Source organism: Mycteria americana, chromosome 21 (genome assembly GCF_035582795.1).
Source record: "Mycteria americana isolate JAX WOST 10 ecotype Jacksonville Zoo and Gardens chromosome 21, USCA_MyAme_1.0, whole genome shotgun sequence".
In the NCBI taxonomy this organism is placed as follows: domain Eukaryota; kingdom Metazoa; phylum Chordata; class Aves; order Ciconiiformes; family Ciconiidae; genus Mycteria; species Mycteria americana.
The window spans coordinates 4,452,501-4,476,478 of NC_134385.1; the positions used below are offsets into that span (position 1 = coordinate 4,452,501).

Here is a 23,978-nt window from a genome sequence, read left to right on the forward strand (position 1 = left end):
TTCCCCCGGGGCCAGCGTGGTACCGGGATCCACGAAAACAGGGATTTTTATCTGTAAAGGGAAGCCACGTTGGAGAAGATGGGATTGATTCGCATCTTCTCGTTGCATTTGCCATTGTGGTTCTTCCCGTATCTTGACAATAATTAATTAAATTGCTGCATCATCACCCACCCTGCCCATGCTCGGCTTGCAGGCGCTGGGCACTATGCATTACGGGACAGTGAATCGCGGGCGGATGAGGCTGCACACTCAGGGCCCTGCTGTAACACGGGAGCGTTTGAATGTATGAGAAAAAGATGTCTCTCATGAGAGGGTGTCTCCCCTGGTGCGAAAGCCTTGAGTCACAAGATTGTCTACGAGGAGACGGAAGAATGTAATCCATGTTTACTGCTAGCAACCAAAGCTTGTTTGTGTCAAACTCTTGAATTTTTATGAAGTGGGTGGGAGGGAGGGAATAATCGGGGTGGCTGTGTGGCTCAGGGCTTACCCCGAGCCACGCTTTCCAAAGAGATTTCCTGCGGGAGCCACTGCAGCGAGATCCCCAGTTCCTGTTGCTGCAGGTTTTCCCCCCTCCTTTCATTTTTTTTAAATTTGTTTTTGTACCAACTATGTAAAATGTGGGTTTTTTTTTTTTCTTTTCTGGAAAAAAAAAAAAATAAAGACCATGGGCAATGGCTGCTGGTGATGTTCTGTGTGCAGTTACTCTTTTTTTCCTCCCCTGGGGTTGAGAAGCCCAGACCCAAAATGGGTGCTGCCTGGGCAGAGGGGGAGGTAGTGCCGGGAGCTGGGGTACCCCACAGCCGCTTCGTCCTGCTGCCGATAACCAGCCTGGCCGTGCTGCCAGCTTCCAGCCCCCCATAACCACCCTGGCCTCACTACCAGCCCGTGGCCACCTCTCCCCATACCCCACCTATCCTCACAGCCCCCCACAACCAACCCAGCCCCACTGTCAGCTTGCAGTGACCCCTGAACACCCCACTGCACCAGGCCACCCCAACTCTGGCACGGCCCTGTCAGCCCGCAGCCCCCTCATAACCGCCCCGGCCCTGCCAGGTTGCCTCAAAAACAAGCTGACCCCCCCCCGCGTCAGCCTGCAGCCGCCTCACAACCACGCTGGCCCCGCCGTCGGCCTGCGGATCCCCCCGAGCTGCCGTGGCCCCCCTAGGCTGCCCCATAACCGCCCTGGTCCCCCATCACCGCCCGGGCCTCGCTGCCACCCCCATCACCTCAGAGAGGCCCCGCGCATGCGCAGGAGCCCCGCCCTCGCCGCGCCTGCGCCTGCGCGCGCCTCCCGCCCTGGGCGCCGGCGGGTGACGCAGGCGGAAGGGCACGTCACCCTCTGGCGGAGGCTGAGGCGGCGCCGCCGGGCGAGGTAACGGGCGGCGGCGGCGGGGCGGGAAGCGGGGCGGGCGGCGGGGCAGCCGCTCGGGGTTGGGGTGGAGGGTGTCTCCTTCCACCGGGTCTCTCCCACCGGCGCCCCTCGGCGGCCGCTTCCCTCCCCTCACGGAGCCGGGGGAGGCCTGAGGAGAGCGGGGAGATCCGGCCTGCGCTCCCCGTCTCCTCTGTGCCTGGCGGGGAAGGCTGGGGAGAGGCTGGGGAGAGCCTGTCGAGAGCCTGTCGAGGGCCTGTCTCGCCCCGAGGGGGTGGTCTGGGTGTCCTTCCCCCTCTTCTCCGCGTCTGCTCGCTGCCGGCGGTGGGTGGCAGGCAGGCCGTCGGCAGGGAGAGCTGCCGCCGGGAGAGAGAGTGGCTGAGGGCCGTGAAGCCCCAGCCGGCTGGGCAGGAGTGAGCCACGTCCTGCCTGGTGATCTGTCCTTGGCTTACAGACAAGGGTTTTCTTTGTGAGACTTATTTTTTTAAGATGACTGTGTGAAATCGTACATAAAAGAGTGATTGCTGGTAACAGCCAAAGATGGAAGAGAATGTGTTTTCAGCCTGAGCTATTCAAGGGGAGCATTAAGAGCTTTAGTAACAGAGCCTGAGGTTCAGCGGTTCCTTGTCTTAATGTTTTGTGGCTGCATCTGTGGCTAGACCTCGCTTCCTGAGGGAACAGGCAGAGAAGGCCAATACAGAAAATTAATGCAATTGGTGTAATTTGAATCTGCTTCAGTCCCTCGATGTGTACCAGGTGGTTGGATCTGGTCTGTTGCCCCCACAGCTCTCTCTTCACAGCTGCTTTGCCTACGTCTCTCAGGGTTCCTAGCTGAGAGAATTGAAGATTAACGTGGAATTTTGGCAAACTCTTGTATCTTGTTAGCTCAAACCAGATACCAGTATTTGATGTGCAGATACTGTGGTAGACAACCCAATATTTTTACAGCTCCAGAGCCTGAAGTTCTCTACTTGTGAAGTAAAAGAAATATCAGTGGTGACACTAGCGCAGGGTAGCTGGTGATGTAGATGGTTGCTTCATTGGATGGGTTTCCAACACAAAAGCATTGAAGGTCGGTTTGCGCTGCTGCCACCCTGTGACTCGCCTGGTAGTAGCCCAAATTGTGGGTCTGCTAACTCACCAGTTAGTTCGGCTGGAAGACGCAGTAATGTTTTTTTTCTTGCTACCAGCTAGTGCAGAATGCACCCTCATGACATACAGTGGGAAAAATCCAGAGCTCGTTTCTGAGCTTCCCCCACTGTCTGCTTATCAAAATACTTGTGCAGATGAGAAAAAGGGCTCCAAAGCAGCTAGTCAAAGCTTGTTTTTCCCGGGTGATGGTTTGTAGCGTTGCTTTGGGCTCAAACACAATCTTCTGTACCTCTAACGCCTTTATTTTCATCTTCCCGTTGAAAAAGAGAAGGAGCTCTCGGTAAGACATGTCGTGGATCAGAGAAGGCGAGCTGACCATCATAGAGAGGTTTTGTGCCAACATCATTAAGGTAAGGAATGAATTTGGTTACCTGTGGTGAAGAATTGGTAGTTTCATCAGGGTTCAGTGCGGAACTGTCTCTGTGACTGCTCTGCTCTAGAAATATAGTGTTGCTTGCAAGGGTACATATTAATGCTGGCACTGGATGTACATCGCTAAACAGCATTCGAGGATGGAAAATTACTTAAGCTTATTCTTGCAAATGAGTGGGGCTGTAGGCGGTGCTTGCCAATAATGAGCTTACACTCCAAGGCTTCCATGTTTTGTGCCCTTGCTGATGAAGGCAGGGCATGGGAGAGGGAGAGAAACAAGATGGTTGGATTATGAGTCTAAGAAATGAAACTGAGGTTCTGCTGAGTAGAATAATAACTCACCAGTTCCAGGAAAATTCTGTCCTTGCTCAGCAGAGTCATGAGACTGGTGATGCTGTCCTTCTTGCAAAAGGATCTGTGCAGACCTAATGAGGTCAGTGGAAAGGAATACTCTTAAGTGGGGGAAAGTCTCATGACTTTTTTTTGTTTTCTCTTAAGTTAATTGTGTCTGTGAAAATGCCTGTGAACTCTGAAATAAAAAGTGCTTACAATCACAGCAGCATAAAACTGTGTGCTGCAGGGAGGTAGCTGTAGCAGTGCTGCTCTCTCTCCTGAGTACTACAGTTCTCTGTCGTGTGATAGAAATGGGGAGGGCAAAGTTGCTTTTCAGTTTAGGCAGTGGTCAATACTGATATGCTTTTTAGTATTAACTAAAAAGGGGTTAGTATTAACTAAACTGTTATGCTTTAGTATTAACTAAACTGGGGTTAACAGAGAGATAATTAGCATCTTACTCTTTCCAGCTCCAGACTTGAAGCTGGGAGTTACCACTGCACTCCTACAAATAAGCAGTGCTGCCAGGAACGGTGGGACTAAACTCTCTGCGATGCAAGGTGCCAGCTTGGCTGTTCGCTTTCTGGTCTGTTGTGTTTCTCCTTATTTTCTAGGCAGGTCCAATGCCCAAGCATGTTGCCTTCATCATGGATGGCAATCGTCGTTACGCCCAAAAGTGCCACGTGGAGAGACAGCAGGGGCATTCGCAAGGCTTTGATAAGCTGGCACAGGTAGGAAGGATGTTTGCTGCCTTTTAGTTGTGTTTTGAAAGTTTGAGCCATGTTCACCAGCTGACTTGTTTACCACTTGACTGGTGTATTGTGTTCCTTTCCTGCACTGAGTCAGGCCTGTGCTTGGAGCTGACGTTAGTCATCAGGGTTCTCAACTTCAGCTCCTCTCTCTCTCTGTCCTGGTTTCAGCTGAGATAGAGTTAATTTTCTTTATAGTGGCTGGTATGGGGCTATGTTTTGGATTTGTGCTGAAAACAGTGGTGATAACACAGAGATGTTTTAGTTGTTGCTGCACTGGTCAAGGACTTTTCAGCTTCCCCTGCTCTGCCAGGTGCAGAAGAAGCTGGGAGGGGGCACAGCCAGGACAGTTGATCCAAACTGCCCAAAGGGCTATTCCATACCATATGGCGTCATGCTCAGTATATAAAGCTGGGGAAGAAGAAGGAAGGGGGGATGTTGAGAGTGATGGCGTTTGTCTTCCCAAGTCACCGTTACCCATGATGGAGCCCTGCTGTCCTGGAGATGGCTGAACACCTGCCTGACCATGGGGAGGAGTGAAGGAATTCCTTGCTTTGCTTTGCTTGTGTGCACGGCTTTTGCTTTACTTATTACACTGTCTTTATCTCAACCCACGAGTTTTCTCACTTTTACTCTTCTGATTCTCTCCCCCATCCCACCGGGGGGGAGTGAGCAAGCGGCTGCGTGGTGCTTAGTTGCTGGCTGGGGCTAAACCATGACACTGTCACCTTGCAGAGTCATTCTAATCAGCTATTTTTCTTCCCCTCTGTCTTACACTTGATTAAAATATCTGCCTTGCAGATCTTGAAGCTTTTAATTCTGTGAAGAAGGTTGAATTTCTTTGCAAATGTTGCGAAGGGTACGGTATTATATAATTTATAATGTTATCTACAAGAAGTGCTTTCCCTGGCTGGATTAGTCCCATATCTGTTGTGGATTCACATCCTTAGATAGTGATACTTTCCTCCTGTTCTTTAAGACAAATCTGAAATTCTCATCAAGTGGATTTCGTTGTCAACTCTCTGGTTGTTTCTTTTGATCCGGTCTTAGTGTAGTGGGAAATGACAGGGAGGTTTTAGCAGTGGAGAAGCTGGGTCTTGCTGACCTGTCTGATTGAGTCTGCTTCTCTGACTTTAGGTTTCCATTATATTTTTGTCTTCTTGCAGACACTACGGTGGTGCTTAAATCTGGGCATTCGGGAGGTCACTGTTTATGCCTTTAGTATTGAGAACTTTAAACGCTCCAAGGAGGAGGTGGATGGACTAATGGATCTGGCAAGACAGAAATTTAGCCGCCTACTGGAAGAACAGTAAGAATCCCCTCATGTCTTTATCTCACAGGGTGGAACTAAAGCAGAACTTGATTAAGAGGTGTTTACAGGGATGTTACAAGTTGTGAAAACGGATTAAATGAAGGAAACTGTTGTCCTCCTCCAGCCAGAGATTTGTGTTGAGCGGCTCTGCCTGCCTGGATGGGGTGTACAGCTCCTGAGCATGCACAGTCCCCAAGCACACCAGATTTGTGTCTGTATCGTATGGCTTACTGCACAACAATCCCATCTAAACAGTTCGAATACTACAGCTTTCAGATGAGCACAGGACAACTAGAAATCCCTGCTTAGCACTAGAGCGCGAGATGCCTTGTTTTCATGAAGTATCAATGCCTTGTCTTAAATTCTGTCAGAATTCTTGGCAGATCAGAGTTTATCTCGGCAACTTGCTTTGCGGTAACTCGAGACTTCTACGTATGGGCGCATGGTGTGTTAACTCACTTGTTGGAGTTGGAGAACTAGTTCATGTATTGCGAATAGATGGAACTAATACAGATTTGAGCGAGCAGGGAGTGGTGTTACAGTGCCTTGTTGCTCAGTGGGTATGTTTATTTCCCCACGCCTGACTGGTGCGAAGAGTGGTGCATGGAAGGGGTGCTTATCTGGTTGAAGTAAGTTTGAAAGGCAATGAGGGGATGCAGCTGGAATAACGGGAGGGAGAGGATAGCATGTGTATGCTAGTAGAAGTTGGGAAGATCAGGGCTATCTGAGCACTGCAGTACACCATGATTCAAAGAGGCCATTTCCCTGGTTCATACCCAATACGGCAGAGTTTGTACCACCAAACAGACAGCAGCAGGAACCTGTAAGATCCCATGGGGATCTTGTCTGCTCAGAGTAATGCTGTAGCAGGCAAGGATAGTTTCCTAGCTCATCTGAGGTTCACTCCACCACCCCCATTCCACCCTCACATGTTAATCTTTCCTTACACCAGAAAGTAGTTGTGCTACTCTGTGGGTGACTATTAGTCATCTTAATTTTTTATTAGTTATAGGTGGCCAGAGTCTATGGTTGTATTCTAAGTTTTCCATATGGATTTTTATAACTTCAGGTAGGAATGCCTAACCTGTGATCATTTTCTAGTGCTTTGGTTATGTTTGTACCTCAGGAACTTGTATGGGGAATGATCAGTTTCCCTTTACAGAGTGGTTTGGGATGATCAACTCTAAGCCAGGTGTCAACACCTGAAAAACATTTGGTCATTTTGCCTTTTTCCCATTCCTAGTTTTGCTGAAGCTATGCCTGCTACATGCCTGCTGTTTTCATTTGATGGATGTTATGCAGGGCAAACATGGCACTCATGCAGTAGGGACTGATCTGTTTTCTGTAGTCCTCACTCTTGTTGTTGGGTGTAGGGAGAGCTTGAAGAAGCATGGGGTGTGTATCCGTGTCCTTGGGGACCTGCCACTTCTGCCCTTGGATATTCAGGAGCTGATTGCCCAAGCTGTGCTGGCAACTAGGAACTACAACAAGTAAGTAACGCACAGTTTAAAGTAGCTGATACCTCATGCCTTCCTCTTCTACCTGAAGGCTGAGACTTGGCAGACATGATACACCTCTTTTTTTTTTTTTTTCTTTGTCCTACAAGCACACATATCCGTTGTAGATATTCTTCTCTCTGTCATCTGCTGTACCTTCCTTAGGTTAGTCTTTCACATATTTCTCATCTTTTTCAGATGCTTTCTAAATGTCTGCTTTGCATACACATCGAGACATGAAATCAGCAATGCTGTCAGGGAGATGGCATGGGGGGTGGAACAAGGACTGCTTGAGCCCAGGTAACTCTTGTCTTTCTGTGTGAGGCTCATAGATGAAGACTGCCTGGTCTTACCTCCTACACTTTATTAATAATCTCTTAGAAGCCAAGTGGCTTTTAAATAGATCTCATTAAACCAGTATGACTGGAACAAATGACTTAAAGTTACTATGCAATGTTTGGTTTTTATTATTTCGGTTACCATGGTGATAGATACACAACCAAGACGGAATAGAAATTAGGTCTGTGTCTTAAGTTAGTTTAAATGTGAAGGCAGATTTTACGCCACAACAACTGGCTGCTTGGCTGGCAATCTTAGCTATGAGGTCAAACAACAGATGAATCACGAATACTGAACTGTTCCTCCACCCTGGAGGAGATGGAGTAGTTAGCGCGCTGCTCTCTGCTCCAGATGGAAGTCCTTACAGTCTGGTTCCACCACTGTATTATGTTTCAAAGAGCATTGGGGGGGATACTCTGGGGGCTGAAAGAGCATTTGAGATAGCCTGTGGAGCAGACAGCAGTGTCCATCAGAAGCAAGCTGATGACTGGCTGTGGTACAGCTCCACCACCCAGTTTTCATCTGCAGTCCAGTGTTTATAAAAAGAAAAACAAACCAAACACCTCAGTAATTCTGATTTAGTAGTGCCACCTCTGTCGGGTCAGGAAAGTGGTCTTAATAAGATGCTTCTGTCTTTCTTAGTGATGTGTCTGAATCGTTGCTTGATAAGTGTCTGTACACCAACAACTCCCCTGACCCAGACCTCCTGATTCGAACCTCTGGAGAGGTTCGGTTGAGTGATTTCTTGCTCTGGCAGGTAAAGTCTTTGTTTTCTCCTTGAAATATTCCAGCTTTGCATCAGAGTGTTCTACTGACTCCAGGCGTGAGCTGACATGAGGGCTCTTAAACTCTCTCTGCTGAGGGTTAGGTGACTTCTTGGATGGACTGAGTGCTGAGGCACCTATGAGGAATCTGTTTCTTGCTGTTCTGTGATTGCCTAAAATACTTTGCAGCACAAGTCTGAAATTGTATCATCCTGAAAACACTCAGTAAGAAATCACAAATCAGTCTAGCTGACAGCAGTCAAGGAAATAATGAATTGCTCATCCTTTTGCTCCTCTTCTCACATTTAGGTAATTCATTCCTTATTTGATTGGTAAATTCCTGGCTTTGATTAATTTAACCTGGCAATACGTTTCCTGAGATGAGGAAATCCCAGGAAGGATTTCTAGATTCCTGGGAGAGGTGTTTGACACGTCAGCTGTAGGTATTGGAGGTGTACATGTAATGTACATGCCTGATTTGTCACAGTTTCAGAAGTTTATTTGACTTTCATAATGAAACGAGACCCCACAAGACAGGTTCTAAGGATGGCAAAGTCAAATCAGCATGACTAGGCTGCTAAGCTAAAACATAGTAAGTTCTTAACGCATATAAAGTTCACGTATTTCCAGTTACAGTATCCAAAGCCACTTCCATTTCTCTCTCTCCTGTGCTAGGCAATATTGACTTGTTTGTAACCCAGACTTTGCAGGAGAACAGTTGAGTCAAGCTGCTTTACTTAAAGCTTTAACATTTTGTTTTTACATGTATAATTTGGAGTGAAAACCTAATTGCCTTTAAGCAACCACATCAAATGTTCCTATTCCAACTTCTTTAATTGGCAAGTTCACAGAAACTTTCTGGCCTGAGTTGCAGTTGCCTACAAAGGCATCTCCCTCTCCTCCCTGTATTTTTGGGCACACGTATACCCTGGATGGGTGTCAGTGCTGCAAACTAACATTTTTCTTGCTCCTCTTGGTGGTAGTCCTGGCAGAGGTGCCTCGGAGACCAAGCTTGTAACTGATGAAGCATTACTGAGGAAGTCAGTGCCCTGTGAGTCTGGCTGGCGTGATGCCCCTCTCCTGTGCCATGGATTACAGCAGAAGCAGCAGAGGAGAACGTGTGCTTGTGCTCCCACGCTGCCAGCTCACAAGCCAGAGCATTAGTGCAAATTTCCTTTCGCTAGCGATCATGTGTGTCCTGACAGCCCCAAAGTAGGAGCACGTTGTGCTATTCAGGATGATTCTCTGGTATCAAAGAAAATGTCCTTATGGTGGGTTTTTTTTTAATAGAATTGACACTAAGATTTTCTATATCATTACAATTTTAAGAGTCATGCAGAGTCCTTTTTAGTGTTAGATTTTTGTAGTAATGGTCATAGGAACACATTTACCTGAAACTTTGAGGGACTTGATGGTGAAAATAGGTTTTACCTTGAAAGCTTGCATCTTTCAGCTCTAGGATATCTTCAGTGCACCACAACTCTGAGATTCATTAAGCACTTTAAATGCCATGAGTGGGCAGCAAGGAATATCATGAGATGTCATTTGATGAATGGCTTAAATGTCATGTCCTGATCCTCAGTTCATCTGTTATTCCCTTAACTCAGCCTTTGGTAGTCCAGTGTTTCTATTTTAGTTTTGTTATAAGTCTGTGATGCTTAAGCTATTACAAATACCTCTGTGAAGAACAACATAGCATTAGAAAGAATTCTGCTGGTATTTTTACAGGAATAGATGACTAGTGTCCCAGCATTAAAAACTAATTAGAAAAACTCTACATTGTGCAATTTCAAACTCTCCTGGCTGTTATTTATTTCATTTTAAGTAGAATCTGATAACACAGCCTAGCTAAAATCTTTGTGGGGAAACTGGCATAGTTTGACCAACAGAGCTGCACCTTGATGACTTTTCCCTCGCTAGATGATTAAATTGTTGGTGATCTTGCTTTCTGCAGACATCCCATTCATGCCTGGTGTTTCAGTCAGTCTTGTGGCCAGAATATTCCTTTTGGAACTTGTGTGAGGCTATCCTTCGGTTCCAGATGAACTACAGTGCTTTACAGGTAAGGGAGCCTTAGGGAGATGGAAAGCTCAACACGGCATGTTATCCACACAGCAGTGTGCTGGAGATCAGGTGAGACAGCACAAAGTGGGAACAGAGGAGTTGTTCATTTTGTGCGGTTAGTTAAGATCTTGTTTCAGCAGCAGCTAATGCCAGATGCGGTGCTTCTCCTGTACCTCTGTGGCTTGTTACAACATCTTAGCCTGTGGACAGACTCCTCTACTTTTGGGAATACCTAAAGTATCTGAAGTCACCACTGTGTCTTTTACTCATTGCTCATTCCACCAGCTGGAAGTGTCTGTCCCCACTCCTCAGCTGATAGAACAAGAAAGCACTCCTGATTTGCTACGGGGTAAAATCAGCCAGTTTAACTCAAACCACTTCATCAGTGGTTTAAGCAAAGACTGCTGAGTTCACTCTGGAAGGAGTAGGGAGAATTTGCATGCTCTTCCTCTAACTCTGCTATTGTTTTTATGGTGGTAACAAGCAGGTTTAGAGTTTCCTTTCTGGGAGCTAAAGTGAGGCTGCCTGAGCTGTGAGACTGTGGACAAAGTGTCCTCCTTCTGGTGGGTGCCTGCTGAAGAGATTGTTCCTATTGCTCATTGTCACGGTTCCTCTCCTCTTAGATTTGTCGTTGTGAACTCTCCCTGACCTGGTCAGATAAATCTGGCCAACTTAGTAGTGACTTAGCAATCTGGCTATTTTTAAGCAAAACAAGTCTGGGAGCTGGAGCTCTTGATGGGGAAATCTGGGGGGCAGCAGCTTGTAGCACAGAGACAGCAGTAACTGGCAGGAGGAGGAACTCAGTGTGGTGACTCTTACCTCCGCCATATCTGGTTGCTGAGCGTGTCTGTTCCTTAATTATTTGGGTCCTCTGTTTTTAAAGACAGATGTTATATTGCCCTTTTCTACCTTCAGGAACCTTGCTCACCTCTGAGACTTGTCAACGAGATTATAGACAGTCGTGGTTATGGGTGAATTTAATCAGGTCCAGTCAGTCTGGAAGCATCCAAATTCTCCATGTCTTTAACCTTTTATTCCTGTTTCTGCCCCAAGTCTGGCCTTTTACTACCAGCAATTCATTGTCTTAATACAACTAATGGCATTCACCTTCTGCATGAAGAGGAAAGCAAAAAAGGCAGTAGTGTTTGTCACTGACATCAGCTTTGCCTCTGTCTTGAGCGGTAAGGTCACGGTTCTGATTTTGCTCTTAGTGCTAATTTCTGATGGGTAAAAAATGCTGCTTCTGTTTCTAGCTAGTCTCATCTTTCTTAGTTCTTGTTTGTGGCTCTGTGTGTGTTCATGCTATGCTATTATCAAGGTTTCTTATCAGCCAGATTTGTTCCTTGATTAGTTTTCTTGCTGTGAAACCCACTTTGTCCACAGTGTGTGAAGCTGCCCTTGTTTTAAGGGATGCAACCCAGTTGTGCAGAAGGGAGGACCTCTCACTCAAAGGAACCGCTGAGATTAAGAAGCTTTTGTTCACATTTGAAATAGGTGATCTTGAAAGCCAAAAGTATCTGGAGCTCTTGAAGCAAATTACCTTGGTGGAAGGGTTGCTTGTCAGTGAGAGTGGTGGGGCTAGGGGTTTGACTTGCTGAGAAGCCAGAATATGTGACAGAAGGTGTGTCTACTGTGGGAGAGTGCTGCTGCGTTCAGGACACTGGAGGCAGTTACAGTGTGGACAGGCAGCTGGATGGAAGGTTTGACAAGGTACAGAATTGATTTGGAGGCATTTGACAAAAGATCCTTCCGTCAACTCAAACAGCATCATGTTTAATAGCTATCTTCATTTTCCAGTTAGCCTGCTGCTCAGGGGAGTCTGCTAGTTTGTTGTTGCTCACCGCTTAGTCCCAGGTTGAGCTATAACCATCTTTTGGTACGTGGTATACCGAGGGAGAGCATGCAGATGTCAGTTGGCAAGCCTGCTCTATGGAAGTGGTCACACTGGGTCTTTTCTGGTGAATAGACAGAATTTCACTTTGTCCAAGGGTGGAAGTCTTATGCTGAGCAGGCTGATGATCTTTGCATTTCAAATAAGCAGAGCTACAGCAGTGGAGCGCTATCAATTCAGTGGGCTTTCTGTAGCTAGGGATATTTCTACTCTCATTCCCAGCACAACAAAAGCTAATTTACAGTGCCAGAGCATAGACTACTGACTTGGGCACAGGGAAAGTGTGGTGAAGAGTGAGTCAGGCTCTCATTAGAATAATTATTTCTTCTTGCTCATTTGAAAGGCCAGCACTCCCTAAGTGTGTGTACATCAGGTTATGTCACAGTGACCAGTTTTACTCTTTTTAAAAATGAAAGCTTAATATTCCTGCATGCAGATGTTGGAGGCTGCAGGCTAGGATATGTGCAATATGAAGAAATCCAAAAGTGATGTTCTGCAAAAATATTTCAAATACTTGAAGGGTAGGCAAGGATAGCTACTGCCTTTACCTTTCTCCTGCCCATCCTGCTGTGTCTCGAGCCGGTACATTATTAGATCACAGACATTTGGGAATGCTGAGCCCACTCTTGCTTTTTTACTGAAGCTGATTAGCTCAATACCTGATCATCAGCTCAAAGAATTGCCCCATAAATCATTGTTCGGAATCCCCTAAAACCTTTCAGCTGCTGTGTGAATAGGCTCAAAGTTTCTGTGATGACACCGGCGAGGACAGCTTGTGTGCACGTCTGTGGTTTGAAAGTCCTCTTGTATGCTCTTCCTCTCTGATTCTGATATCTGAAGGGTTTTTTTCCACAATCTGTCATGACCTTTATCTGTTTTAACTAGGAGTTAATGCTGTGAGCAGACTTGTGTCTTGGGGAGAAGGTCCAGAAGGATATCCCTGTATTTTTTTTATAACCAATCAAGCAGGCCGCTTCAAAGCGGAGGAGGTGCACACAGAGCCACCCTTCATTTAACCTGCAGATTGATGGCCAAGCAGAAGCTATTTCTTTCATAACCTATGCTGCCTTGCATCTGTACCACAGATGAGCTGAAAGGCCTGGTAAAGTGCTAACGCTCTACTGCTTTTCACTCTAGAAGGCCAGAGACTCCTACATGGAGGAAAGGAGGCGACAACAGATGGAAAGGGATCAGGCTTATGTGACAAAGAAGCTGCAGCAGGAGGGGTTTGCATCCCACGGAGACGCTCAGCGCCGACGGACACTGTTGCAGAAATGCACCGCCACGCGGGAAGAGAGAATCCAGGGCTTTCTACAGGCACTAGAGCACAAGAGAGCGAACTTCTTTGAAAGATTGTGTACGGTGTCTGCATGACATAGGTGCTGGGTTGTTCTTGGGAAGACAATTTTTAACCGCGTTAGAGGGAACAGCTGCTGCTCAGAGGAATTCACTCGGTGTGGTTCTGCGGTGGGGATGCAGGGCTGCTATAGGACTTTATGTCCCCGCTGGCCCTGTCTGAGGGCAGGGACAGAGTACTGTGAACCTTTCTAGTTCTGTGAATGCTGCTGAGGAAGGTAATGCCGTCCTTCTGTCTCGCCTCCCTGCCCCTGACGATGGAGAATACACGCATCCCGCCATATCTCCGCTGCTTGGTACTTCACAGGTCTGGCTGTTTTGGTGACAAGAAGTTAACTCAAATGAAGCCTCCAGTTCTGTTTGACTCCTCATGAATTGGCCCAGGCAAACCAATTCAGTCCTGTTAAGTCAGCCTGCACTTGAATTCTTTCCATGGCTTCGCAGTAGTGAATCTTCTGTTGAGATTTCCTCTGCTGTCCCATAAGGGGAGCCTTGCTTTCTGTAGGGAGAGGATTATTCCTGGTGAAGAAGGGAGCCCTGTGCCAAGCGGTGGCAGAGGTATTCCCCACTGCCTATTTCATGATAGCATCTTGTCTTTTTCCCACCTGACTGTCATGGTTTTGATGTATCTGCTCTTGGCTTCCAAAGAGCTAAAGCGAGGTGTTGTCAGCCTTGCCGTAAAGAAAAAAAAGATACTCCAAAGTTTCGTCAGGTCCTGTGATCCCTTCTGAGCAGTGTAGGTGGGGAAAACCCAAATGCAGAAGATGATGTTGGAACAGACTGACTGTGCTTGGGAAAGAGGCTCCGAGCAGGCAAGGAAGAAGATCTGTTGGGAATTAACTTCATGGCTTAAAAAGGAAAAGAAGTTAGCTAAAACCTGGTGATGGATACAGTATGCCAAATCCCTCGGAGACCTCTCTAGAGCTGTGACTTAACATCCTATTTCCATGGAATGAGGGAGGGCTTAGTTCAGGAATACAGTAGCCAAAACCAACCTCTGACCCCAGCCAAGACAGTGTAGAAGGGCTATTTAGCTGATTTAAATGGGAGCGGCCGGAGCAGCTGCGGAGTGTTGGTTGTTCTGTTTTCCATCGGCAGGGAGGTGGACTAGCTAATTTCCAAGATTGTTTCCGTCTCTAATTTCTCCTGGTTTCCGTCCCCATGGTCAAAACAACAGAAAATATCTTGATTTTTGTTTCTGATGCACATACAGGTGCAGCAGTACCAGCTGTTGCTGCTTTTAAAGTGTTCCTTTTTACCTCCAGGTGAAAACTAGAAAATGCAGATTTAAAAGACTTGTAAGTGCTGCAAACTCAGCACTTTGAATGTGATTGTGAAGAGGATAACTACATTGTCAAATGGTGAATAAAGCATATTCATACCCAACTTATTTTAAAAATAAGCTGAACATTTAAAAGTACATAGAGCTTCTTATTCTAAGGTGTGATGAAGATGGCATCCAGATCTAATGTAATATTGTTTAACCTGCGACAGACTCCTCATCTGATTCCTGTTGGACTGGAAATGATTTGAAGGCTGTGTTCTTTTTACAGTCTAGTGTGAGCAATTTGCTGATAGCCCAAGGCTTGGCCGAATGAAGCTCCGTGCATGTACCTCCTCTTGCGTAAGTAGCAAACAGTAGCTTGGATAGAAGTGTGCCGAGATGATGGGAGCCGTCGATTTTAAACTTCTCTTGCTGTATTTTATTTTCTCTGTCTTCACATTTCAGGAAGCAGGCTGTGGAAATAGTTTACTCTCCATGAGATGAAGCACTCTTCAGTCTGCTTGGCCAGGCTGATGGGGAGACTGGCTTCTACCTGAGAATTTTTTTTTTTTTTTTTTGCCTTAAAAAAAAAAAGTTTTCAGTTATATTATGATGATACAGGTGACCAAAGCTACAATGGTGGTTTTCCACAAAGTAGTAGTACTGTTGCAGGTGCAGTAATTGAAGGATCTGGTTTACAAAAGGCTTGAAGGGAAAGTTTTAATCCCTTTTATAAAAGCTGTTGCTGTAGTAGGGGAGGAGAAGAAGCTCTTCAAGCAGTGGAAAAAGGCTTGTGTTACCTGACAGTTTGTTTATTCCACCTGCATCAGTTATTCTAGTAAAATACCAGCTTTCCCTGTAAACCTTGCTTCATTAGAGGGTGGGCATAAGTTATACGGGCAAACTCCGAGTTTCAGGAGTGCATCTTTGTGACAGTTGTGGAAATAGAGCTACAGGCTTCTTTCAGTGAGAATTCAACTTTCCTAAATTATGTTTATATGGTGAAGATGTGAAAAATCGGCATGACTGGAAAAATGTGCTCTTCCAGCATTTGAGGTCTGAAAAAGCCTGAGAGATTACCTGGGGAGGGAAGAGGGGAAGTGTGCTCCTTGGGGTGAGTTTTTTTTTCTGGATGAGGTTCAATTAAGAGGTTAAAAGTTTGAGGCACAATGAAGTGTATATCTTGTAATTGGATTTGTGCCTGTGTCCAGGTGTGAGAAATGGCCCCTTTTGGAAGGAGCCCAACTTCATACCAGTCACTTAGCACAAGTAGTGAATTGTTCTAGTGCCATTTTCTTGCATTTGGATATTTTGTCTTTTATTTTAGCGCTGCTGCCTCCTCTCCCTTACTTCTCTTTGGATATAACTCCCCCCCCCCCCCCCCTTTTTTTTTTTTTGACAGGAAAAAGTGCTAACCTTCACTTCCCACACCCGCAGTGCCTCCGGGAGCTCCTCTCCAGCTCGCCCTCCCTTCGCCCAGCCCCGGGGGGTGCCGGCCGCGGCGGAGGGCCCCGCGGCAGCGGAGGTGCGCCTGGTGCTGAACGAACAGCTCCGCTCACCTGCGCGCTGCACCGCGCAGCCCTGCGCGCCGCGCGGGCGGGCCTGCCGTTCCCGGCGGAGCGGGGGGTGTCCCCCTTTCCCCGTTACCGGGGGGAGCGGCGGCAGGGCCCGCCGCCTTTCGCTTTTCTCCTTTTCCCCCTTTTTTTTGCCTGCGCCCCCCCCCCGGTGTTTCCCGCCCGCGGAGCTCTGTGGGCAGGCGCGGGGGGGGGGGGGGGGGGGGGAGGGAGGGGGGCGCGAGGCCCGGTTGCGCGCGCGCCACCTCCTCAGCGCGCCCCCCCCATCCCCTCCCTCCCCGCCTGGCCCCACCCCACGTGACCCTGGCGGGCCAATGGGCAGGCGGGGCGGTGGGGATCCGGCTGGAACCGGTTGGGCCGCGTCCGGCTCTATATAAAACTTTATAAACACCCGATTCAAATTAGTGGGGTCGGGAGCCAGCGTAGCCAGCCGGGAGGCAGCCCCGCCGCGCCGCCCGCCGCCCGCGCCGCCCAGACAGCCGCTCCGCTCCCTTCTTTCCCCCACCCCCTCCCCCGCTTCTCGCCGCCGCCCCGGACCGAGCGCGCCCGGCTCCCCCCACCCCCCCCCCCTTTCCTCCGCCTTCTCCCTCCGCCCCCTCACGCCGCCCAGCCGAGCTCCTCGCTCCCTCACACACACACACACACACGCACACACACACACAACACGCCCGCACGGAGCCATGCCGAAGCGAAAGGTACGTGGCGCCGCCGGGCCGGGGGAGCGGGCCGCCCCACCCTGCCCCTCTCCGCCGTAGGGGCCTACCTTCCCGCCGCCCCCCCCGCCTTTACCGCCCGCGCCTGTGGAAGGGGGGGCGGGACTACGCGCTCATCCCCCCTCCTTTCTCCCCCCCCCCTCCCCCCCCCCCCTTCGGGGCGGTAACGGTTGCGAGGTGGCGCGCGAGGCCCCAACGGGCGCGGGGGTGGGGGCGGGGCGGCGCGGAGACCGTTACCGGGCCGCGCGCGCGGGGGGTAACGGCCGCGGGGGCCCTGCGGCGGGGGGGGAGGGGAAGGGAGGGGAGGGGCGCGCGCCGAGCGGCGCCGGTCCGATCCGGTTGGTTTTGGCGGGAGGTCGGGGGGGGGGGGGAGGGGAGCGCCGGTGGGGCGGGAAAGGGCGGGAAGCGGCCGCGCTGCTGGCGCCCGGGCTGCTTTGCCGCCAAAACCGCCGCCCCACGGGGGCAGCCGTGGGCGGGAGCGGGGCCTCCCTGAAGGGGCAGCGCCGCTCCCCCGCCTCCCCCACCCCCGGGGGAGGTGGCTGCTCCCGCCCCGCTGTGGGGTGGGTCGGTGTGGGGCTTCCGGCCCGGGGCTCCCGCGGCGGAGGGGCTGCGGCCCTGGCCCCCCCCCGCCCTCCGGATCATCCAGCCCCTCCCCGAATCTCGGCGGCCTCCGGAGCGCCCAGCCTGCCGGCGCCGGGGAGCAGGTGGGGGAGCCCCGCCGGCCCGAGGCGCGGCGAAGGCCTGGCAGCCTCCGGGAGCGGGTTGGAAACGTTTCCTCTGCTGATGGGGGGGGTTAAAAATAACTGATGGTGTGGGTATGGGGGCTGAGCGTGCCTCCCCTGAACTTGTCGGTACGACTTATGTTTCACGTCCTAGGCTGAAGGAGATACCAAGGGCGATAAGGCCAAAGTTAAGGATGAGGTAAGAAGTTCAATATTTTGAGAAAGTTGGATCATAAAGTGTTTATGTTGGAGAACGAGGTTGAACTTCATCAAAATAAAGACCTGGGGAGGGGTTGGTCTTAGTTGGTTCTGACTTTGCAAAGTATTAGCTGTCTTTTAACCTTAACCATGAAAAAATCTACTTAACTACTGTCAGCTATTAGTAGTGATTGAAGCGGGATAGTCTCACGTTTCTTGAGAACGTGGAAAAAGTGAACTAAAAACTTAGTTCTGGGATTCTACCACTTTGAAATGAGACGTTACTTATGAGAGGTCATGTTCTATCACATTAAATGCAATCATTTTTCTTTTTAAATAGCCACAACGGAGATCGGCGAGGTTATCTGCTGTGAGTATTCTTGTCGAGCAGAGACGTCACAACGCTCAATAATTTTAAGCTTGAGCGTTGCGTACTGCATCTGTGCGAGTGCTGTAGGTAGTCTGGAGAGACGCATTGTTCACTTGAAAGGAAGTTACTGGCTTAACGAACTGCCCCATTGTGTGGTGTTATGGGAGTGGTAGAATAATTGACAAATCAAGTAAGTGCTTCAGTTTCAAATGTTTTGCTTTGCTTTCCTAAAACTAAAATATCTGGGTTGAATCTTTTTAAAAAATAGTGTTTCTCTTAAAATAATTTGAATAACACAAGGGGTTTTTCTCACTTACAGAAGCCTGCTCCTCCAAAGCCAGAGCCTAAACCTAAAAAGGCAGCTCCAAAGGTAAGTCGTTGTGTCAGTGTAGATTTGTCGGGTAATAACTAATAAAACTTTGCATAACAGCGTACGTAGTGGTGAAATTGAGCTGCATCGTCACTTCTATAAAGTGGCACTGAAAACTTTTTAATTTGATGAAATTTGCATAAAAAATACCAAACTGAAGACTGCACAGTTGTCGTTAGTCTCTTAAACATGCAGACATTTGTGTGTTCCGTTCTTTTCGGGCCCACATCCAGTGTTGGTTTTTACCATTCTAGTTTTGGGATTCCTGTGGCTTAATGACTGGATGTTGGTAACTGTAACGGTGTACGTCATCTTACATTTACAGAAGAGCGAGAAGTTGCCCAAGGGAAAGAAGGGGAAAGCTGATGCTGGCAAGGAGGGAAACAACCCTGCAGAAAACGGAGATGCCAAAACAGACCAGGTATAACAGCGGCTCTGGCAGCTTGTGTTACGTCAGTGAGTTATTTTTTTCCGTATCAAACATAGACAGGTCTAGGCTTGCGCTAATGAAGAGGAATTATTGCTTGATTATTTAGACCTGTTGCTTACGACACTAACACCACATCTACAGGTGTGGGGGGGTGTTGCTTGGTTGGTAAAAGAGTTAAAGTTGTCTGTTTGCCAGTTGAAGTTGCCACCTGAAAGTTAGTGTTCTGCCTTGTTCGGCAAACGCGTAAAGTTCGCCCGTAATAAAGCAACTTCAGGTTGTCTTTTACGGTACTTCAATTGTTAGATTTTGCTTCGTTAAAAATTAGGGCGGTGCAGCCCAGGTAAGATTTCTTCTGTTCGCAGAACTGCTGTTTAGAAAAATGAGTTATCAGTTGTTTGGTGCAAGTGCGTGGTGTATATTGACTGGTTCCCCTTTTTCTTTTAGGCACAGAAAGCCGAAGGTGCTGGTGAAGCCAAGTAAAATGTGTGAATTTTTGATAACTGTGTACTTCTGGTGACTGTACAGTTTGAAATACTATTTTTTATCAAGTTTTATAACAATGCAGAATTTTGTTTTACTTTTTTTTAAGCTATGTTGTTAGCACACAGACCGCTTCGTTGTTGTGTTTTGAGGGGGGGCAGTGGGGACAAAAGTCACTTAGTCTATTTCTCAGAACCTAAATTTTAATAAGAAAAGTTTTCCTGGTCCCCCAGTTTTTGGAAGAAGGGCTCTTCCTGAATAGAGGCGGAAGGGATTCCTTCATGCTGCACGTCTGTTAAGTTCTGTGAAGTGCATCCGAGTGAACATCGAAGCTCCCAAGATGCCTGTTGCCGACTTGAAAACCGCCGTTTGTAACGCCCTCTGTATTTCCTTTCGCGTCCTCGTTTGCCGAGAGCCCATCACTCCGAAATAACGGCAAAAACAGCATTTTGGGACTTTCCACTCTAAATGCATTGTCAGGTGATCCGGACTTCTGGTGTCTAATTTGGGATATCATGGCTCTAAAAGGAGCTGTACTTCCTCTTTTATATTGTGGATCTTCAGATTAAGAAACCTGCATTTTAATTTTTTTCCTCTAAAAGTCAGGGTAGGTTTGTGAACAGTTGTTAAACAACATGCTAAATGTGAAAGTGTCCACCCTCACTCTAAACTTTTCCCTCTACAAGTATGAAATGAAGATTCTTCAGTTTTATAGCAACTTTTACGTTTTGGTAGTCCATGAAGGGAGGGGAGTTTGACAGTTGTTGTAAAATGTTGCAGATTGTAGCCCATGTCCTGCCTAAATTACCATGATTGTTTATGAAAAGTACCTTTAATAAAGCTGGATACGGTTTGGCTTGGACTGTTCTTAACGCCTTTCTAATTTCTCTTGCCTTCGTTTCCTCTCTAATGTGGTTAGTGTCAGAAGAAGACTTGCTGTGTACATGTATGCGTTTGTATTTAGGCGGCGTTTTGCTAATGGCCCAGAATTTGTTTTCAGCATCTTAATTCACATAATTAATTCAGACTTAATTCACAAGCGAAAAGCGAGATTTCCTTACCTAAAAGCTGGATTGCTGCAGGATGTTTTGAAACTTGGCTTACTAGGAGGCCCAAAATGGAGCATGTGAGTGAATTTACTGAGATAAATAATCTTCGTTACAGTCTAAAAAGTAGTAGTAGACAAAAAGGGGAAGAATACAGAAAACTTGCAGTTGCTGCAGAGAAAAATAAATTTTGGTAAGCTTTTCTCGGTAGTGAAACCAGAACTGGTTCCATAAAACTGATTATGTGTTAGATTTCTGCACTTAAGCTTGAATATTGTTGCTTCTGCTAATCAAGTACAGACTTTGCTGTGGCAGTGACTAAGCAGGAAACAAGATTTCTTGAGTAAAAATGCACCAATTTTATACTTGCTGCTTACAGTATAGAGCAGAGCCAAGCCAAACCCCCTAATGTGCGAATGTCTCCTTCAGTAGCTTTCTGAGATGGAATATTTTTTCCATCTCTGCTTGGCCTTTCTTGGGACTTTAGTCTCCGTTCCCGATTAAGTTCAGTGACTTGTTTCAACCTGTGCTCTTTCCGAGGGAATCCAATGGAAACGAACAGGGCAGAGTTTCACATCAAGAAGTTTTCTGTGCCTGGAGCGCTAGAAGTACTCTAGAACGGCTGGACGTACAGAAAACAGCCAGTTTGAAATGTACCAATATGAACTACTTTTCCATCTTGCATTATCGTAGATGGTATGTCTAATGTTTGCCCTAGCAAACGTAAGAAAAAAATAATGTTTTAATAATCTTGCATATACCCCACCCAGAAGCAGCAGCTTAGAAATGGCCAACAAAAATACTGACAACTTCCTTGAGCGACCAAGCAGGAGGATGCAGCTGCTGAAAGGCTGCAGCTCTCCCGTAGTGGGAACAGGGAGAAGAGGTGGTTAACTGTCCAGGGCGTTCTCCAAGGGCTGCAGCTTGTGAGAAGCCCTGGGACGTCCGTGCGGGGGCTTGAGATGTTGGGGCAAAGCAGAAAGTGAGTCAAGAAAGGCTGTTGGGGTACGGTGACGGTGCTGTGGTTTGCTCTGCCTTGACCTGCGGAAGAGACTCTCGTTGTAGGGAGCAAGAGCAGTTCAAGCACCTGAGCAGGCGGGCTGACGGAGGGTTGGAACTCTGGATTTCCCGATGAGTCTGAATTTTCCAGTACCAGAGGGAGATGAGGCTGTGGAACGGTCTGAGACTTGGTCACCACCTGGGTGATGCTGTAAGCGATCTCTGGAGGGTGAAATGGGGATTCCACCCCATAATAATAATGTAATTATCATTACATTAAAATCATATTTTAATTAAATGTTTTAAAATGAGAAACTTTGAAATAGCCTGCCTTCCTTTTGTAGAGCCTGATGTTGTTGGGCTTCTTCAAAGAGACGGAGCAGTTCCAAAGGAATTGGGTTTTGAAGGGGTTGCTGCTGGAATGCTCTGGTGCTCTCTGCGAACATCCTTGTGGTTGGAAGGTCTCTTCATCCCCTGGTTGTAAATTACTGCTAATGAAGTGTAATTGCAGGGTTTCTTTTTGTTGAAGAACTTACTGCTTAACTATTACTTAATCTTTTCAATACCTAGAAGTCTAAACTGAGTGTCAGGTGCTGTGCGTTAATGTACAGGACGTTTTCTCCAGCTGAGCAGGAAAACTATTATTTTATGTGCTGATTGCCATGTATGTTTCTCTGTAGTTACTCAGCCGTGCTATCTCACTGCTAACCAGTGAACTTCCAAACCCCATTACGTCGCGGGCGTACTGAATCGACTGCCTTAATGTCCTTGCCACACGTGTTACTTCATGCTGATACCGTAACACGCTTTGGAAAGTGTTGATGCTTTCATTTTTGCTACAAAACTCCTGTATTTTCCTTTATCCTGGTCTGAAATCTGCTTGCTGATCAGAACGTCCCCTCTCCTCCGTACACGTAGAAGTTGCTAGAGAAGTTTTAAACCCCCTGGATGATCTGTGTCTTGGCTACGTGAGGCTTCTGCCTCTCTCTTCTCTACAGGAAGCGACGCATATATTCGCTGCTGCAAGCTTTGAAGCTCTTGCTACGTCTAAGGTGTTTCCCACTGGACGTGCCCTTGTGCTGGAGTTATTGGCCTATTGGGCTTGACTTGACATGCAGTGCTCATCTATTTCTCCTTAAGCAAATAGAGGGTAAGGGATGCTAAAGACACTAAATCCAACTAATTAGTTCTGTAAATTAAAAGCTAAAGAGCAGGCAACCCTGTGCTGCAATCCATGCATGTTTAGTGGTTAGAATAGCCACAAATCTGCATCTTCGGCTGCCAGAACGCCTTAAGCTAAAAAGAAGTTTTTCTGTTACATCGTAATAATTTTACATGGAAAATTGCCTCTGTGTATCTGCTGGGAATGTGATTTATGCTGCTGGGTGCATTTAAAAAGCTGGCCTGTCAGGTGGTCTTTGCATTAGTGTGTGTTTTGTTCTATTTGTTTGAGCTTAAAAAAACTGGAGACCACCAGTGTTTGACGGAAACAAAGCTAACATGAAAAACTACCCGACCATCTCCTGTTGAAAGGTACCACTGCTATGCAGGAATGTGCAATTATTTTCCAACTTAAAAGACAGAGAGCATCCTATTTTAAATCAAGCTGAGGATTTGAGCGTTAAAAAAACCTCCCGGGAACGCACAACAACAGTTGCCACTTGCAGCTGATGATTAGGAAAAGGCCGTGGATTGCACTAACTTTAGGTAAAAATACAAGTAGTAGGTGCAGAGACAAACAGTACTGTCAGAGCTCAGTTGCATTCCCGGGCTTTGCTCAAGTATCCCACCTAGGAATTTGTCTCCGTTGTGGAAGACATCATCCTCTGGCTTTTGTCCACTGTTCTTCAATACTTCTCAAATGTTGATTTCTTGAGGACCAGCAATGACATTTTGAAAGGGTAAGCGAGCTGGGATCCTGGTAATGTTTGGACGCCTGTATCAGTTCATTTTAGATGGTTACTGTATGTCTTGAAAGCTGCGCTAGGCTGTTAGGCAGTGCTGGGTACATTGGATGTGTCCTGTACTTAAAATACGACACGAAAGCTTTTAGCAGAAAGCTAATTCCCCCTGTAAGACACGAAAGCCTTTTCTCTTTCTGCTCATTCCCCTAGTTCTGAACATTCACTATCAATTTACATGATAATTTTTCTTGTTCTGCTGTCTGATACCTTTCCCACCTTCATTTTACTCATCCTCTTACAGAAAAACTTGACTTGCACCAGAGATGTACAGTGAACCAGAAGCCTGATGCAATATGCCGGGGGAATCTTGCTTGGAGTTGCAGCTGCTTGTATGCAAAGGGAAACAGCCGCATCCAGGGTCCAGAAAGTCACCACTGACAACAGAAAGGCAAATGAGTAGGTTCAGTGTTCCTTATCAGGCCTTGAAGAAGTAGTTGTATACCAGTATGGTTTAAATCCATGTGAAGTTAGTGGCTATGCTGCTAAATTGTTTCTCAGTTTATTAATTTCAGCACAAATTGTCTGGGAAATAGACCCAAGCTGCTGTTATCATTTATTTGCCTCTTAATAGGTAAGATTGCAAAGAATGGCCGAGTTCTTAACAGCGCTGAAACCTTTGGCAGGTTTCCAGCGGAGCCCGAGGATGATTCT

General features: G+C 47.3%; 2 protein-coding genes across 3 annotated transcripts; both read left to right on the plus strand.

Annotated features, from left to right (window-relative positions):
* The first annotated feature begins 1,299 nt into the window (after window positions 1-1,299).
* On the plus strand, window positions 1,300-15,825 carry DHDDS (dehydrodolichyl diphosphate synthase subunit). Of its 2 annotated transcripts, none has more exons than XM_075522156.1 (9): window positions 1,300-1,372; window positions 2,788-2,871; window positions 3,841-3,957; window positions 5,142-5,284; window positions 6,661-6,777; window positions 6,982-7,083; window positions 7,765-7,879; window positions 9,841-9,948; window positions 12,979-15,825. In XM_075522156.1, exons 2-9 carry the CDS (start codon window positions 2,809-2,811, stop codon window positions 13,213-13,215), a joined length of 1,002 nt encoding a protein of 333 aa, XP_075378271.1. In that variant the 5' UTR covers window positions 1,300-1,372; window positions 2,788-2,808; the 3' UTR covers window positions 13,216-15,825. The 2 variants fall into 2 exon arrangements, with proteins under 2 accessions (XP_075378271.1, XP_075378273.1); XM_075522158.1 differs by having other exon boundaries at window positions 1,306-1,372; window positions 2,793-2,871.
* A 604-nt stretch (window positions 15,826-16,429) lies between these two features.
* On the plus strand, window positions 16,430-20,185 carry HMGN2 (high mobility group nucleosomal binding domain 2). Its single transcript, XM_075522171.1, has 6 exons — window positions 16,430-16,730; window positions 17,625-17,669; window positions 18,009-18,038; window positions 18,358-18,408; window positions 18,734-18,829; window positions 19,283-20,185. The coding sequence occupies exons 1-6, from the start codon at window positions 16,716-16,718 to the stop codon at window positions 19,316-19,318; spliced, it is 273 nt and encodes a 90-aa protein (XP_075378286.1). The 5' UTR covers window positions 16,430-16,715; the 3' UTR covers window positions 19,319-20,185.
* Window positions 20,186-23,978: the final 3,793 nt, after the last annotated feature.